Below are 15,814 nucleotides of genomic sequence, written 5' to 3' on the forward strand. Positions count from 1 at the left end.
TATGATATTTCAGGGATGTTGCTCACTGCCATTAGAATATACAACAGGAACTGTGCGATATCCTTACAGAGGAAGCTAGATAGTTGATTAGGAATTAAAATGTCATTATGAAGCAGCAACAGATTTTGAATATTTGGCAATAAAATCAAGAAATCCGATATAAATTAAGTCATTTAGTACTCAAGCTTGTTCAAAACAGTCACAAAAAATGCATTGAATAACATGATCAGATCGTTTCTTAAATAATTTATTTCTCTTCACTTAACATTTTCCACAACATATGCATGTTTTTATTTTAGTTTTAGTTTTTATTTATATTGAACAAGTTAAAGCATCAATTAACCCTTCCGTCCCCTTTTAATTTACCCATTCACTCCCCAGACTGTAGGGGGCAGTAGTGCAGAACTAGGTTGGATGGTAACCGTCATTTAAACAAAAAAAGAAGACATTGTGGGGCGGCTGAACTGACCAATCAGAATCCAGGAATGTGAAAAGCAGGAAGTCCTCGCGCTGAGCTAACAGGAGACACAAATCAATGGGGAGCATGTCATCGTAATCTTTCTGCCGTTAGTAAAAGGTAAAGGACGTTCTTATTTTTGGCATTTTACTAATTTAAGCTATTGTCAACGTTAATGTTACTGTCAAACCAAACTACATTTAAAATATGTCAAATTATCATGGCTTTACATTGATATGTGTGCATAGCTCATAAATACCGCTCTAAACAAATATTATATACAATAGAGAAATAATTGTTTTATTCGGCATCAAAACAATTAGCAGTAATCGTGTCAGCCAAATTTAAGTGCCAACTTATTTTTATTTTTTTCACCCTCTCACTGAGTTCTTTCTCAGGCTTGAAAGCTGTATACACAATGGCTGGAAACTTTTAAGTGTTTTAAAATGATTTGCTGTCCTTTAAATAACAGCATAGCTTGTACTTGCATGTACAACTTGCTCTTTAACCCTTGGACCCTGCTGATAAACTGTATCGGCCTTTAAGCCAGCTCACATGTCACAATTATGTCATAATACAGTTGCACCTCTGCATTTGATATGTAAATGTATATACCATGTAATTAAAGGTATTAAAAATGTGACTTGTTATGCCATATGACATTTATATTTCTCCTCTTTTCCTCAGAGCTAATGAAATGGACGACATGGTGACAGACAGGAGGGATGAACCGCAGACAGACTTCATCTACTGTGGAGGAGCCCTCACAGAGGTTCTTAAATTTGGCTCCTGTCAGTTACACTCAGGACAAAAGGTGCTTTTTCTCATCATTCCAGGTGAGTTGGACTAATATTCTATATTCATGAAGTTGAGCTGTCTAAGTACAATATCAGCAGAGGTCCTGCTTGTAGAGGAGCCCTGCATCGAGATCTAGATTTAAGACCTTAATTATTTGAGTTTATTTTATACTGGCATTTTGATGATTTCTAAATAAAATAACCACAAAGTATCTGAGTATTTAGCAAAAGCTTGGAGTTAGGCAGTATTACCACGGCTTTTAAGTTCTGGTTGTTGCATACATAATGCACAGAGGGTGACAGCAAATTTTGGCCCCAGGATTTGTAACAGGTAAATCTGGCCATGACTGTATCAACTGGTCTGGTCAATAGCAAGCTTTCACTGTTTTGTTTGCTGAAAACTAGAGTACTACAGGCCCTGCTTTTAAAAAAAAAAATATCTGGTGTAAATAGACCTTTGTGTTAAAGATGAAGAAGCTTTTGTTTAAAGAAAACAGATACAGCTGTTCCCCTCTCTACCGGAAGCCACCAGACTCCATTGACAAAATCAGCAGTTTAACCTTGCAAAGCACAGGTGTTGCTGGTCAGCAGCTGCCTCCAAAGATGAGCTTTTTGTGTTATTTTTTGGTACTGTTTTGTTTAGTTAAAGAGTGTTTTACTTTACTTTTTAAAGGTATATCTTTTACGAATTACTTTCTGTAAAGTTTTCAGTAACATATTATACGAACTCTGAGTCAGTTAGTTGTAAGAAAGAAAGACAAACCTTTAAGGATCGCAGGCAGCCATTACAGTCTGTTTAGCCAGCTGGAGCTTTTAACTCGAGCAACTTCTTCTTTTTGTTAAATAATACTGTTATAAAAATAAAGATATACATTTTATTCTGATGTGATGAAGACATTTTTATTAAAAGAAGGCTGATTTGTGATTATTCGGTAACGCATGCTTGTAAATTATACAAATATGCTTCCTGATATGCTTCCTTTGTTTTAAATGATCAGGTCTTTGGAAGAATCAGTATGTATGATTTGGGTATGGCGATTTGCGTGTTTGCACTATTCACTGTTGCACTTTATGTATTTATCTTCAGAGTTGCTATTTGGCACTGATATTTCTTATTTACACCAGGGTCATTTTGATGCTGTTTTATTACATCATGGGTATGCTGTTGTGTTGTTGTTGTTTTCTTTGTTTATGGCTGCAGCATGGGGGATTAGCCCAAGACAAATTTCACACCTGTGGGACAATAAAGTTTATCTTGATCTTGATATTGATCTTGGTGTAATTGAATTACCACTGATTTTTTGCTTTCTTACATGCAGGTAACCCAGGTGTGGTTGGCTTCTACAGAACTTTCATGCAAACAATTCACAGTATGTTTGAGCACCGCCACCCAGTGTGGGCAGTGAGCCACGCTGGTCACTGCGAACCACCGGACTCCATGGACATGGTAGAAGGTACAGGTAAGTCTCTGTAACTAAACACACTTTATTCTAACAAACCCACAAAAAGAGTGAAAAGTGAAATGAATGGGGATCATGTTGAGCTGCAGGTTTTTGATGTTTTACCTTTTTCGTGCAGACAGCTCGTCAGCAGCAGAGAGTGACGTGTTTGGTCTAAACGGGCAGATTGAACACAAGCTGGCCTTCCTCAGGAAACACGTTCCCAGAGAAACCAGCCTGGTCCTGGTGGGGCACTCCATCGGCTGCTACATTATTCTGGAGATGATGAAGAGAGATCCTGAACTCAAGGTCAGTCACAATGTCTTTCTTTTTTCAGGGTAACACATCAAATATTCAGTCAGACAACAACAAAACATTTAATCCTCCAAATCAGCAGCCACAGGGGCGCACATTTAAGGGAACCTCGGGTTTGTTGGGGCCTATCACTTGGGCCCTATTTTTTACATATTTTGGGTTCAAAGTGACCAAAGCTACAGAAAGCTTTGGTATAGCTCCTGTAGACTGTTCAGCTAGTTCTTGTTTTCTCCACTGACAGGCTCAGATTGTTATTCTAAGTGTTACAGAAAGGCTCCCTACAGCACCTCTCCCTCTTTTTGGTTGTCATGCTAAAAGAAAGCAGATGAAATTACATGAATAACTTGGTTTCCATAATTTACATGTTGTCTCAAAGTAAATCTTTTACCTCCTTTGATTTATTTTAATGTGCTGATAATCCCTGTGTGCTTTGTAACCTCTTTATGTTCAGATTATTAAGGCCGTCATGCTGTTTCCCACCATCGAGCGCATGGCTCAGACTCCTCAGGGGAAGGTCATGACCCCCGTGCTGTGTCACATGCGTTATGTAGCCTACCTGCCCGTCTTCCTGCTCTCTCTGCTGCCTGAGGGACTCAAAACCAGTCTGATCAAACTGGTGTTCAGTGGGATCCGCTCTCTGGACCAAACTGTCGTCCAGCCCACTGTGGGGCTGCTCAGTGGAGACTGTGCAGGTGGGTTATGATGTATGCATTACTCCTCCTTTTAATGCTCATGTTTTATTGACAATGTGTTTTTGCAGTGTTGGATCAACTCTGTTTAAGCTTCTGCAATACAGCACCAGTTTACAATAGTGTTGATTCTAGGGATTTAACACAGCAGACTATCAGGCCATAAAACATGCAACCATTTTTACTTACATTCATTTGAAAACAATATATTTATTCATAAACACATTCAGATTCTTGTGTTTGTAGATATGCACTTTCTTAGCTTGATAATGACACATTTTATGGATTTTTACTCAACTTTTAAACTTTCTTGGAAGCGGGATTGGACTGCTTGATTTCCCAAACATTCCAATGGACTTTGTAAATCATTTACAAGCATTTAAATTGACATTTACGACAGCGCATTGGAGCCATTGTAAAAAAAATAAAATAAATAAATAAAATGGAGCAGGAGGAGAAGAAAAAAAAAATCTAGAAAATTCTGAGATTAAAGTCCCAAATTTGCCAGAAAAAAGTGGTAAATTAATGAGTCATAAATTTGCCCATGAATCCTCTCTGGACGCCCACCCAAGGACGTAACACACTTCATAGTCGTCAGCCTCAACCTTTGGGGTCCTTAAACCACTGATTTAAAGTAGTTTTGTATATTTTTGTCTGTAATGCAGGTTTGTTTCTTTTTTGTATCTGTCATGAGGTCGTAGGGTAACTTTCATGTGTGATGGTAACCCCTGGGGCAAACGGGGAGCAGAGAAACGTGTGTTTTTGCTGCAGAGAGTTGTTTAGCAAGTTTCTAACTTTATCATCTCATAAATTTGCTAGCTTATTCACGTGAATGGGCTGCACGGTGGTGTAGTGGTTAGCGCTGTTGTCCCACAGCTAGAAGCGGGCCTCTCCGGTTCCCTCCGGCTTCCTCCCACAGTCCAAAGACATGCTCGTTAGGTTCATTGGTGACTCTAGAATTGCCCGTAGGTGAGTGTGAGCGTGAAAGCTTGTCTGTCTCTGTGTGTCAAACCTGTGATTGACTGGCGATCAGTCCAGGTGTAACCCCACCTCTCGCCCAGTGACAGCTGGGATAGGCTCCAGTCCCCCGCGACCCTGAACTAGCGAATTTTTGACTTTATAATCATAAAAATATGAGTTATTTTCTCACAATTTGCCACTTTTTTTCTGGCAACTTTAATCTCTGAGTATTACTCTTCTCCTCCAGCTTTTTTCCTTTACAGTGGCCCTAATACGCCGTAGGAGACATTTACAGGTGGTTTGATCAAGAGGATACATGTAAATTAGCATGCATCTTAAACCCTATGTCACAGAGGATTAATACTGCAAGCCTGTTTATCATTAATATTTCTAGTGTCTGGAATAAAGAAGAGACCTGAACAGTGTGTTTCTGTTTCTCTCTGTAGCTAATGCTATGTACATGGGGGGTCAGGAAATGAGGAAAGTCCTGGAAAGAGACAACATGACCATCAAGAACAATCTAGAAAAGGTAAGAAGAGGACGACCTCTGTAACCACACTGACATCTCTCTCTCTAAATAGCTACTCGTCAAACCTCACACAAGATATTAAGACTTCATATTGTATGATTTTTCAGTTAATGGTTTAATCTGTGTGTTCCCATTTCCAGCTGATCTTTTATTACGGAGCCACGGACCACTGGTGCCCGGTTCAGTATTATCATGACATCAAACAGGACTTCCCTCATGGAGATTTCAGACTGTGTGAAAACGGCTTCAGACACGCGTTTGTTCTGGACACAGGAAGAGAAATGGCTGAAGTGGTGGTCGAATGGATCCGTGGAGATTTGAGGACATGATTTCATTCTTCTGCCTTCGCGACATAAACAATGATAGCGACTCTCAGCGTCCAGACCGGGCAGCGAGGGAGTGTTTCTTATTATCAGACGTCATGGAAATGAATGGAATATGTAAGCTAAGTGATTAAAAATATAACTTTTGAATTTATTAATATATTTTTAGCTATTTTATGGTGTGCTTTGGTTCGTAATAAGCACATTAAAAGAAAAATGACACTGATAACTGATATAAAGTTGTTTTACTTGGTTTTCCTATCAGAAAGAAATGATACAAATTCAAAGTAAAACACAATATGAAAACACTTATCAGAGTGCTGTATTTATTATGTTATATGCAACAAAGGCACTTCAATTTAACGTATCTTTTAAAACGTGATTTTGGTACCTGGTAATTATTTAAGTGCCATTTTGCATTTAAGCCAACCTAACTTTCCATTCTTCCTCACGTTAACAATAATTTGAGATCATGAATTCCTTTATAGGGTGACTTGAACAGCAAATCTAATGCTCATCACACATGCCTTTTAATCATTGGTTGACTTCTGTTGATGCTACTCTGCTGCCTTTCATTTTTATGGGAACAAGTGTCATCAGATTTTGATCCTGCTGACCAAAGCACAGACTGTGACCTTCAAAATAAAGTTCAATTTGTAGCATGATTTTACTCATGTCTCTCACTGTTCACTTTCTGTCATTTCTCTACCTTGACTTGTTAATAAAGATATGAAGTTCACCTCTCCTGAACTACCACAACTACGACTGGCTGCATTCAAAGAAATGCCATTCCTTACTGGTCAATTAACACATCTCAATTTACCGACTCTACATAGAAATGTAGAATCTGTAGGCAGAGGCGTGCGTTTTAGGTATGGCAAGTCTTCTGATATCTGTTTGTAGTACGCTTGAAGTCCATGTAATATTAGTAATATCGACCAATCACGTATCAGCAGGCTGCGGCGTATGCAGGACAAACAGTCCATGTGGAGAGCAAAAGACAACACACCTGCTGGTACAGGCTCTTGTAATATCACGCATCGATTACTGCAGCTCCCTCCTGGCAGGCCTTCCTGCATGCACAATCAAACCTCTGCAGATGATCCAGAACGCAGAATGCAGACTAGTCTTCAATCAACCCAAAACAGCACACGTCACTCCACTGCTCATATCCCTCCACTGGCTCCCAGTCGCCGCTCGCATCAAATTCAAACCCTGTTGCTCGCTTACAAAACAGCAACAAGAACGTCTCCTGCCTACCTGAACGCCCTCATCCAGGTCTACACTCCGTCCCGCCCACTACGCTCTGCCAATGAAAGACGCCTGGTACTCCCATCACAACAGGGCCCTAAGTCTCTAACTAGACTCTTCTCCTCTGTCGCCCCCCGGTGGTGGAACGAGCCACCAAACTCCATTCGGTCCGCAGAGTCCCTTTCACCTTTAAGAAGAAGCTAAAGACCCAGCTCTTTATGAACACCTCTGACCTTATTGATAGTGATGCTATTGATGATGATGACATTGATGATGATGATGCTTCTATACACCCTGTGTATTGCCTCTGTGCACCCCCTGTCAGCACCAGTGTCCGATCGCACTTGAAGCTGTGTGTTGGCTCTTACTGACTTTGTTCCCTCCTGTCTTGATCGTTGTCTGTGTTGTATTAACTCTCAGATGTACGTCGCTTTGGACAAAAGCATCTGCTAAATGAAATTGTAACATTGCAAAGTTCCTGCTTCTACTGGTGGAATGTGGCTGGAAGAACAACCTAGCTACCTAAGCTAGAAAAAGTACTTCAAACTTACTGAAAAAGATCAAATTGACAGTATACTTTGCGTGTGACTAGTCAATTGACAATTATAACAAAATATAACACGTCAGCAAAAAATGTCACTCATTTGAGTTTATTGCAAAAAGTGCCCACTGGTTATATTGCTCAAATATGGCCATGGTGATTCTTTCTCAGGCGGAGATTCAAACTCCATAAAACACTCTTAAGTACACGTGCATGAACTGTTTCTGCTTCACTGAAGCTCTGTCATATTTATTATAATCAAAGAAAGTTTTTGAAGATATTTTGAAGTCTTTTCCAAGTTTGTGATATCCACTTGAGAAAGCAGACCGCTTTGTATGACTATGTTGTCCGCAGTTAATTAAATATATCAGATGCTAATGTTCTCTCCAGCATCACCTCTGCAATTGAGCGTTACATCTGCTGTTCTGATTCACGTCTCCGTAGCATCATCAGAGCCACAGCTGCTACTCCTCTTCCTCTTCCCTTGATCTTCACCCCCTGGTCCTTCATGGTACCCCGCTGTCGGTCCTGCATCAGTCCTTTTGTGAGAGGAAGGGGTTTCTGGGAAGCTCTGCCCCGGCCCCAGCACCTGCCTGACAGTCACATTCACTCTGGAGCTCTGGATGTAACTGGAGCACACGGCCCAGTCCTCCTCTGTGACCGGCTCCACCACAGAGCCGTCCTGCAGGGATGAGACCGGGCTGCAACCCTCCATCTCTACAGATGAATGTCCCTGAGGTGGTGGAAGGATGCGTGGGACGGCGTGGTAAAGGAGGCGGCTCTGTCCCGACATCACCATCATGTCCCCACTGTGCATGTACATGGCTGTAGGAGGGTCCTGTCTGCAGATCCCTCCCAGGAGGAAGATGGCTGACTGACCAAAGCTACCAAAGAAGACAACATGTACAGTTAGGGGCTTGGAATATGTTTCTGTAATTAACCATGAAATAAAGACGTGACAGTGTTAAATCTTAGAACTTAGAACTGAAGCAGTTTTTCTTTCATTAGAAAATATGGCCCAGGATTAAAAGTACTATAATTCTCCTTTAGGATGAACCTCCCCTCTCACCTGAATGACAGCAGCGGGCGGCTGTGATCCAGTTCTGATTCATCCACGTGGATTCCCAGGGATGAATCAGATCGGTAGTAGTTGAGGATTCCAGCCTCTGCGTTGAACCCCGGGAACCCACAGGCAGCTGTGACTTGGGAGGACAGTGAGTGGAGATCAGCTGGGAAAGGAGTGTGGTGGTTGGCAGAGTAAGTCTGGGAATAAAACAACAGAGGAAACATTTTCAAAGTTACACAAGAAAAGCAGCATGAAGAGACACTGTTCACTCTCACAGGGTGTGAAATGTTCAATAACTCAATAACTAGATTTTTGCAAACGTGTCTGCAGACAATCAAAAATCTTTTAGGAAAGTGTACAGACAATTGATTTACAGACAATTGTCTCATCTTTGTCTTATTTTGTTCAATTTTGTTTCATTTTAGATGTTGGGGTATTCTCCAACAAGGGATTTGAGCGATTACTGATGGGTAATCTGCTAAGCGTGCATACCAAAATCACACAGCTCTGAAGTCGCCGACAAGAGAGTCTTATTTTCCTGACGGACACAGATTCACTGGCTGGTCCTGCCTTAAAAGAAATGGATTCTATTTACTAATCCACCCCAGAATGTCTTCCCAAGGAACAAGGCTCACAATTTGCTCCATCTGTGTCGGAGGCAGACCTTAGCTGCCCCGGAAACTCCCCCACAGGGGTGCTTTTGTGGAAAGATCCACACACAGTCTTTGTACCCTCAACACTCACCAGTTTCTACTGAACTTATGATGTATTATTATTAGTGGGAACACATCCATAAAACTTATAGTTGGTTTAAGACACGTTTAATTTAAACTGGAGTGTTTAATTTGGGTATTAATCCAGTTATGAAACTGAATGTTCTTTTCAGACAGGCATGTGATGCGCAAATAACAAAAAAAAGCAGGAAAAAACAGAGGGCAGAGGATTTCACATCTATAATATATATAAAAATGTTAATGTTATGTTATAATGTTGTGAGATATGTTGTGTAAATACCACGACAAGCTGTGTGTTTATGATCAGAATATCAGTATTCATATCAGAATTAAAAAGTGAACTATCTAACCTACAGGATCGTCGAACAAAGCAGGGTGTGTGGCTTACCTTGGTATCCCAGTTGTAATGGTAGCCCAGAGTGACCCAGCGCAGCTTCTCCAGAAGAGTCTTTGGTTCTCTCGTTTTAGAGGGAGAGCTGTGGAGGTGGTCAAACACATAGCATACTTACAAAGTACTCTACTGATTTAGTATTGCAGTGCTAGAACATTGTCAGATTCATGGTGGACGCTTTAAAAACCCTTTAAAAAAGGGATGAGGAGCTGCAGAGGTCTGGTAAGCTCACTTCTTTCTAACTCCACATCCCCAGCATCTACAGAAAGATCCAGTCATTATAGTCAGAGGACGTTAAGGAGCACAGCTAGTCTCACCCGAGGACATGTACACTCTTTCCCCAGATGTCCTGTGTTTCAGTGGGAGACATGTGCATGTCCAGGTTGCAGATGTTGGGCTTCTGAGGGTACGTCTTCAGACACTGTCTGACCCAGGAGGGTTGGGAGCCCAGCAGGAACGGGTTGGAGATGAAGATAAATCCTAAACAGCAACAACAAAAATGGTTCAGTACTTTGTCACAGAGACAGGTGGAAATTCTTTAAGAACATTTAACCCACATGTTGTAAGTCTCTACATCTACCTTGTACCTACCTGGGTATCCCTGCAGGCTGTAGGCTCTCCAGTCCCTGACAGGCTGGAGTCCGACCTGTGCAGCCTCCACATCACTCACTGCAGAGGGATCCAGTTTAGCTGGAACTATCTATCAATCACACAGATCAAAACAGAGACACACGTGTTAATACCAATCATTAGCTTTGCAGAAGTGACTGAAGTTAACATGAAGCTGAAACTTCCCCTCCCAGATAATCCCCTTTGATGAGTTTAGGTTATATAGACTTTCCCACGAGAAAATAGAGCCCCTGTAAATCTATAGAACATACAGTACAACTGTTCTGCCACTAATTACCCCCCTGTTCTAAAAGTCTTTACAGTTAAAGTTAAAGCGGGTTGAAAAACAACAGTCTCAATCAGGCTCAATCGTGTGATTATTGCTCTGCTCCCGGTCGGACACTTCCGTCACCTTGTCACTCGGTACACCTCTAGAGAAATCAATGACATCGCTAAAATCTGGCGGAGGGTTTCTTCTCTTGTAAAACTTGAATATTTTTCTAAATGCATCTTCTCCACTCTCTACCATGGCGGCCGCCATCTTGGCCATGACGCAACTCTGACCTCTCAACTCGGTTCCGGAGCTCTTTCCGTCCATTTTTTTTCTTATTGAAAATGATCATTTACAAACGTTATGGTATGGAAATACAAAAGTTGACATCCTTTTTCTTTTTTAAACAAGGCACGGTAATAGAAAAGATAATTCTATAATTCATAATACAATTTCAAATAAAAATATAATTAAAAGTAATAACAAAATAAAAAAATAAAAAAAATGGAATACAATTAAAAGACAAATAAATAATACTTCTAAAATAGTAATAATAATAATAATAATAGTAATAATAATTAAAAAATAATAATTGATTAATTGATTAATTAAAGGTGTATAACAATTACAGTTCAAGTACATTTTTGTTCAGTGAGTTCATTAGGGTTCATCATATATTTTCAGTTCATTATAAGAGGAGAGACTTTGCATGTTTCCCTTTCATTAGTTTAAAAACTCTGATATAATTGTTCACAAGTTTCCTTCTGAAGCCTGTGAATACGGGTGTAATTTCCCTCCATTTACATGTGTGAATAAAACATTTTGCCAGGAGTATCAATTGGTCATTATCATGCCACTTTTGCTGTCCTTGTTTGTTTATAACAAATACAATATTATCTATTGTGAGAGGATACAGTATATTGATAACCGGTCAAGCAAATCCTCCCAAAATGAATACGTACAATGGAAAAACAGATGGTCACTTGTTTCAATTTCAGTATCACAAAAGCTGCAGTTGTTGTGGTCAACATTAAATCTCATTCTTAACAATTAATTGGATAGATACATTTTATTCAGAATTTTGAAATGGACCTCCTTTATTTTAGGGCTTATTGGATATTTAATTTAGTTCGTTCTCCATTTTCTTTTGGCTAAATTGTTTTAACAAATGTATATAAATATGTAAACACTAATTCAATTTATAAAGTGTAAATATACAGCAGACGTGACATAGTATAGCATACTGGGGTTATGAAGTAATGACCATAGACTGTATAAGTAACCTAATAATTATAACCCTAATGACACGTAAGGAAGAGATTCAACACTTTGAGTGAGGTGAAGTCTATCCATCCAGCAAGAAGGAACCTTTATGTGGTTCAATTCAGGTACATTTATTTTCATTGAAAAAACTACCAAAATGGTAAAATGAAAAAATATCTAATGAACCAGGCAAACCAGAGGAGGGCAGTAGGGTTCACTACGGATGCAAACGTTCCATTTAAGAGCAGCAGAAGAAGAATTTTTCATGACGTTTTTTTACGTCATAGGTCAGAGTCGTACACCAAACGGGAAACATGGCGACGAAGAAAGTTTTCGAGATCTTCGTGTCTAAAGTACCCTGGACAATAGCCACCAGTGAGTCTATTTACATGTTCAAATTATAATTGATATGAAGCGACGCTGAGACCTTCGCCTGAAACCTCTTACTTTATTTTGTACATCGTTTTATGCTGTAACGTTGTTCAGCCATCACTGTCAGATCGTCACCTTGCCAACGCCAACCTCTGCATGTAGGAACCGCGTGATGTAAAAAATATCATTGAGAGACACATTTATCAGAGCTGTCTTAAATATCAAGAAAATTTGCATCTGAATCACAAAGTAATTTGCATTTAGTCATGTTGAAATGTAACGTTATTCAGAATGCAGCCTAATATAATTATATTTCAGTACAACTCTAATCTGAAACAGTTTAAAGGGATGATTTATTGACTGACAATCAGTAGTTTAGCTGGGTGTACCAAATAAATGGTCATTTCAGTGTATATAAATAGGCATTGTATAACAATGCTGTGGCACTCCTGATGGTTCAGGAATGAAAAGAGTCTGTTAATTTAAAATTTTCTATACAACTCAAAGTGTGTTATCGTTTGTGTGTTTTTCAGGGGAGATGAGGGAATACTTTGGACAGTTGGGCACCGTGAAGAAGTGTATGCTACCATTTGTAAGTTGTCTAACTACAGGACTGTTCTGTCAACATACCAGAGTTGTTGGTTCAGGTCACCCCGTTATTATAAAATTCTGTATGTAAATTGATATATACTGTATATTTAGTGTGAGCAGAAGGGCTGGAATCTGTCCATAAGATATTAATTAGGTTACAGGTGTTACAATTCCATATAATGCAATGTACTGTATACACAATCAGCCATAACATTACGACCACCTGCCACCCTGACTGGTCTGCGGCTACGAAGCCCCATACACAACAAACTGTGATGCACTGTGTGTTCTACTGGAACCAGCATTCACTTTTTCGCTTCCCACATGCATCAGTGAGCCTTGGCCGCCCATGACTCTGTCGCTGGTTCACCGGTTTTCCTTCCTTGGACCACTTTTGGTCGGTACTGAACACTGCAGACCGGAAACATCCCACAAGTCGTCCAGCCCTTGTCAAAGTCATTCACATCCTTACACTTTCCCATTTTTCCTGCTTCCAACACATCAACATCAAGACTAAATGTTCACTTGCTGCCTAACATATCCCACACACTTACGGGGCCATTGTAACGAGATAATCAATGAATCAAAATTATGTCTGTTCATTCATTTCTATTCATACCACTTTCAGAGACTTAAGATATTCTGAGTGTTCCATCATAGTTAACATCATGTTTGGTTGTATTTGGCGAAATCGCTCATGAGTGGCTTGTGTTTGTGTGATTGACTGTGTGTTGTGTGTTTCCCCAGGATAAAGAAACAGGCTTCCACAGAGGTTTCTGCAGGATCGCATTCACAACAGAGGAAGGACAAAACAATGCCCTGCAGAAAGAGCCACACATGTTGGAAGGAGCCAAGGTAAAAGTTAAAATAACTTCATCACAGAACAACGTCTAATGTGTATCGGAGTATTTGTTAACTGAGCATAACACAACAGAAGCTTATATTGCTGTAGTTTCTTTAAACCATACCAACAAAAGGCCATAACAATGGTTTGAACTGGGTTTTACTTAGTCTGTCCTTTTCATGTCAAGAATGATAAAAGTTAAGGAACAGAGCTTTAACAGATATTTGTTAAATGTGTATTTATTGCCCCATGCTGGTTTGTATTTATGTTTACTGTACCAATTTTTTTCTTGTTCATGTGTTGTATTTATTTTACACACCAACTTGACGTGAGGCAGAGCATGATATGAATGATTTTCTCTACTAATCATCTGCTGACCGGTTTCTCCTTTTTCAGCTCCATGTTCAGAGGAACAGACAACCGTTTGCAGACAGGAAGACAAACAAAGAGAGTGAATACGACTGAAGTTCTGAGGTGCTGCTCTGTGCATGAAGAATAAAGGCCCAGATCTTGCTGCCTCTTCTGCATGATGTTGAAGCTTTTATAATTCTGTTTGGACCATAAGAAATATCAGACCAGTACACAGGGGTGAATACAGTGTATCCTATTCTTAAGTTGCTGTAAAGAGAGTTCCTCCTTCTGTACTTCTATCAGTGAATTTAGGTGTGAACATTTTTGTCATTGTGTTAATGCACTGTGCAAAAGTTATGTCTTTATTTATTGTCAGTGATAGTGACATACTTCCTGTAACCATCCTTTCACACACCAACATCAGTCAATCGCAGGTCAGTGATAACTAGTGAAGATTATGAAAAATAATTCATTATATGGCAATAAAATTTGTTTCATTTAATTGTGTGAATAACTGCTTTCAGGTACTTTAGTCAACCTTTTAATTTCAACACTTCTCTGGTTGTCTGTTTTTGCCTGCTGGTTTTGGTGTTCTGGGGATTTTTTAAAGACGAGCATCATTAATCCAGCATTGGCACGAAGTGACTTTAGTGCAATATTTTTACCCCTTGAAAATGACAGCAAAATATTAAAAAACATTTTTTTTTTTAGTCTGTTAGTTTTCAAGATTTTGACGAGATGTCTTCCAGATTCCACATCCACAAAAACAGCTACACATTTATCCATGTATTTTAATTGGATGTTATGAGTTATGCAGCTGTGTGTTCTTTCTGACATATTTTGTTGCCATCATGATGCTTTGATTTGAGGTCAAAGGCTTTAGGGTTCTCCAAGGAAAAGAGGCAGAATGCATGTTTTATGAGAACCAAATGTGTTATTCAGAGATTTAAAATATTGAAGAAATATCCATCTTTTTATTTAAAAAAAACCAACAACTTTTATTTAACAAAATATTTCATGCATATTAGGTCAAAAGAGTGGATCAATAAATAAGTATATAAATGAAAAATATAACGAATGAAAGCAAAAACAGATTAATGCAGTAAGTACCAAAAAAGTACTTTTAAGGTGTTTAAATATTTTTTTTATTAAACAAATTCAATAAAAAGCTCTTGAGTGGCCCTTTAAGGAAACGGCAACCGTGTTTGTCGCGTGTGAAATACGTCATCGTGGTCGCCTGAGGTGCAGTTTTTTAATCTTTCTAACCAGTGACTACCAGAGCGTACATCTTTGCAATATTAACGCATACACATAGAATTTGGAAATGGGCAACGTAAATGTAATTCTTATTTATCGGTCTACCGTGCGAGTCTAGAAAAATTTAGATTTAGTCGCGTTTCTCTCCTGCCGTCCTACATGAACCAGAATGCATCGCGCTCACGTGTTGTAACCTAACTGCCAAAGAGGTCAAAACAAAACCGGTGATTGAAAGACAGTCAGCGCGTGTGGAGACACTGGTAAGACAGCTAATTGTTTCACATTAAGTGTCCTTTCTAACAGTGGGGATGTGTGGGACAGCTGACTGCTGTGTGGTTTTTGTCTATTTTAATATGCTCATCACAAACCGCAGCTACTCTTTGCATAACACACATGTACAAGTGGTCTTTAGGTAACAGCGCCACTTGCTGTACATTAACATGCTCTGTATCAAATGAGCTTTAATACGAGACACCTCCGAACTCAAATCTAAACCCAAACCATCCAGCAGCACTCAAATCCTGACTTCCTGCTTGGACCATCAGTCACTTTAGCAGGAACACGGTTGTGAGAGAGGAAGGAGAACTTGCTTTGAGGGATTTGATTTATCTGAATAACTGACACTAGCTGTTTTTGCCAAATGCCGAATTGAAGACTGGGTTCTTGTGATGTTCAAAACGTATAAGGTGTAAGTTAAACCATACAGGCATGCCTGTACAACCAAGAACACGTCTAATTGACAAATTTTCAAATGCATCTTGGTG

The 15,814-nt window shown here is 39.5% G+C and overlaps 4 protein-coding genes across 4 annotated transcripts in view; 3 read left to right on the plus strand and 1 right to left on the minus strand.

The window, feature by feature from the left end:
- Nucleotides 1–338: 338 nt before the first annotated feature.
- Nucleotides 339–5,884, plus strand: ldah (lipid droplet associated hydrolase). The gene is made up of 7 exons (XM_069662213.1): nucleotides 339–577; nucleotides 1,145–1,293; nucleotides 2,574–2,714; nucleotides 2,833–3,002; nucleotides 3,460–3,700; nucleotides 5,104–5,186; nucleotides 5,327–5,884. Exons 2-7 carry the CDS (start codon nucleotides 1,155–1,157, stop codon nucleotides 5,513–5,515), a joined length of 963 nt encoding a protein of 320 aa, XP_069518314.1. The 5' UTR covers nucleotides 339–577; nucleotides 1,145–1,154; the 3' UTR covers nucleotides 5,516–5,884.
- Nucleotides 5,885–7,430: 1,546 nt separating this feature from the next.
- Nucleotides 7,431–10,657, minus strand: alkbh1 (alkB homolog 1, histone H2A dioxygenase). The gene is made up of 6 exons (XM_069662243.1): nucleotides 10,514–10,657; nucleotides 10,084–10,192; nucleotides 9,810–9,972; nucleotides 9,490–9,577; nucleotides 8,371–8,564; nucleotides 7,431–8,185 (listed from the first exon to the last, which is right to left on the minus strand). Exons 1-6 carry the CDS (start codon nucleotides 10,649–10,651, stop codon nucleotides 7,732–7,734), a joined length of 1,146 nt encoding a protein of 381 aa, XP_069518344.1. The 5' UTR covers nucleotides 10,652–10,657; the 3' UTR covers nucleotides 7,431–7,731.
- Nucleotides 10,658–11,922: 1,265 nt separating this feature from the next.
- On the plus strand, nucleotides 11,923–14,295 carry slirp (SRA stem-loop interacting RNA binding protein). The gene is made up of 4 exons (XM_069662120.1): nucleotides 11,923–12,010; nucleotides 12,541–12,599; nucleotides 13,346–13,453; nucleotides 13,839–14,295. Exons 1-4 carry the CDS (start codon nucleotides 11,950–11,952, stop codon nucleotides 13,905–13,907), a joined length of 297 nt encoding a protein of 98 aa, XP_069518221.1. The 5' UTR covers nucleotides 11,923–11,949; the 3' UTR covers nucleotides 13,908–14,295.
- A 989-nt stretch (nucleotides 14,296–15,284) lies between these two features.
- Nucleotides 15,285–15,814, plus strand: part of adck1 (aarF domain containing kinase 1) — an 84,031-nt gene continuing 83,501 nt past the window's right edge. The window contains exon 1 of the mRNA XM_069662111.1: nucleotides 15,285–15,310. The gene's annotated coding sequence lies outside the window, so the exon portion shown is untranslated. The remainder of the gene's footprint in view (nucleotides 15,311–15,814) is intronic.

The sequence above is a fragment of the Semicossyphus pulcher genome, unplaced genomic scaffold, assembly GCF_022749685.1.
Source record: "Semicossyphus pulcher isolate SPU_LCO1_2020_fin unplaced genomic scaffold, fSemPul1.0.p SCAF_14, whole genome shotgun sequence".
Lineage (NCBI taxonomy): Eukaryota > Metazoa > Chordata > Actinopteri > Labriformes > Labridae > Semicossyphus > Semicossyphus pulcher.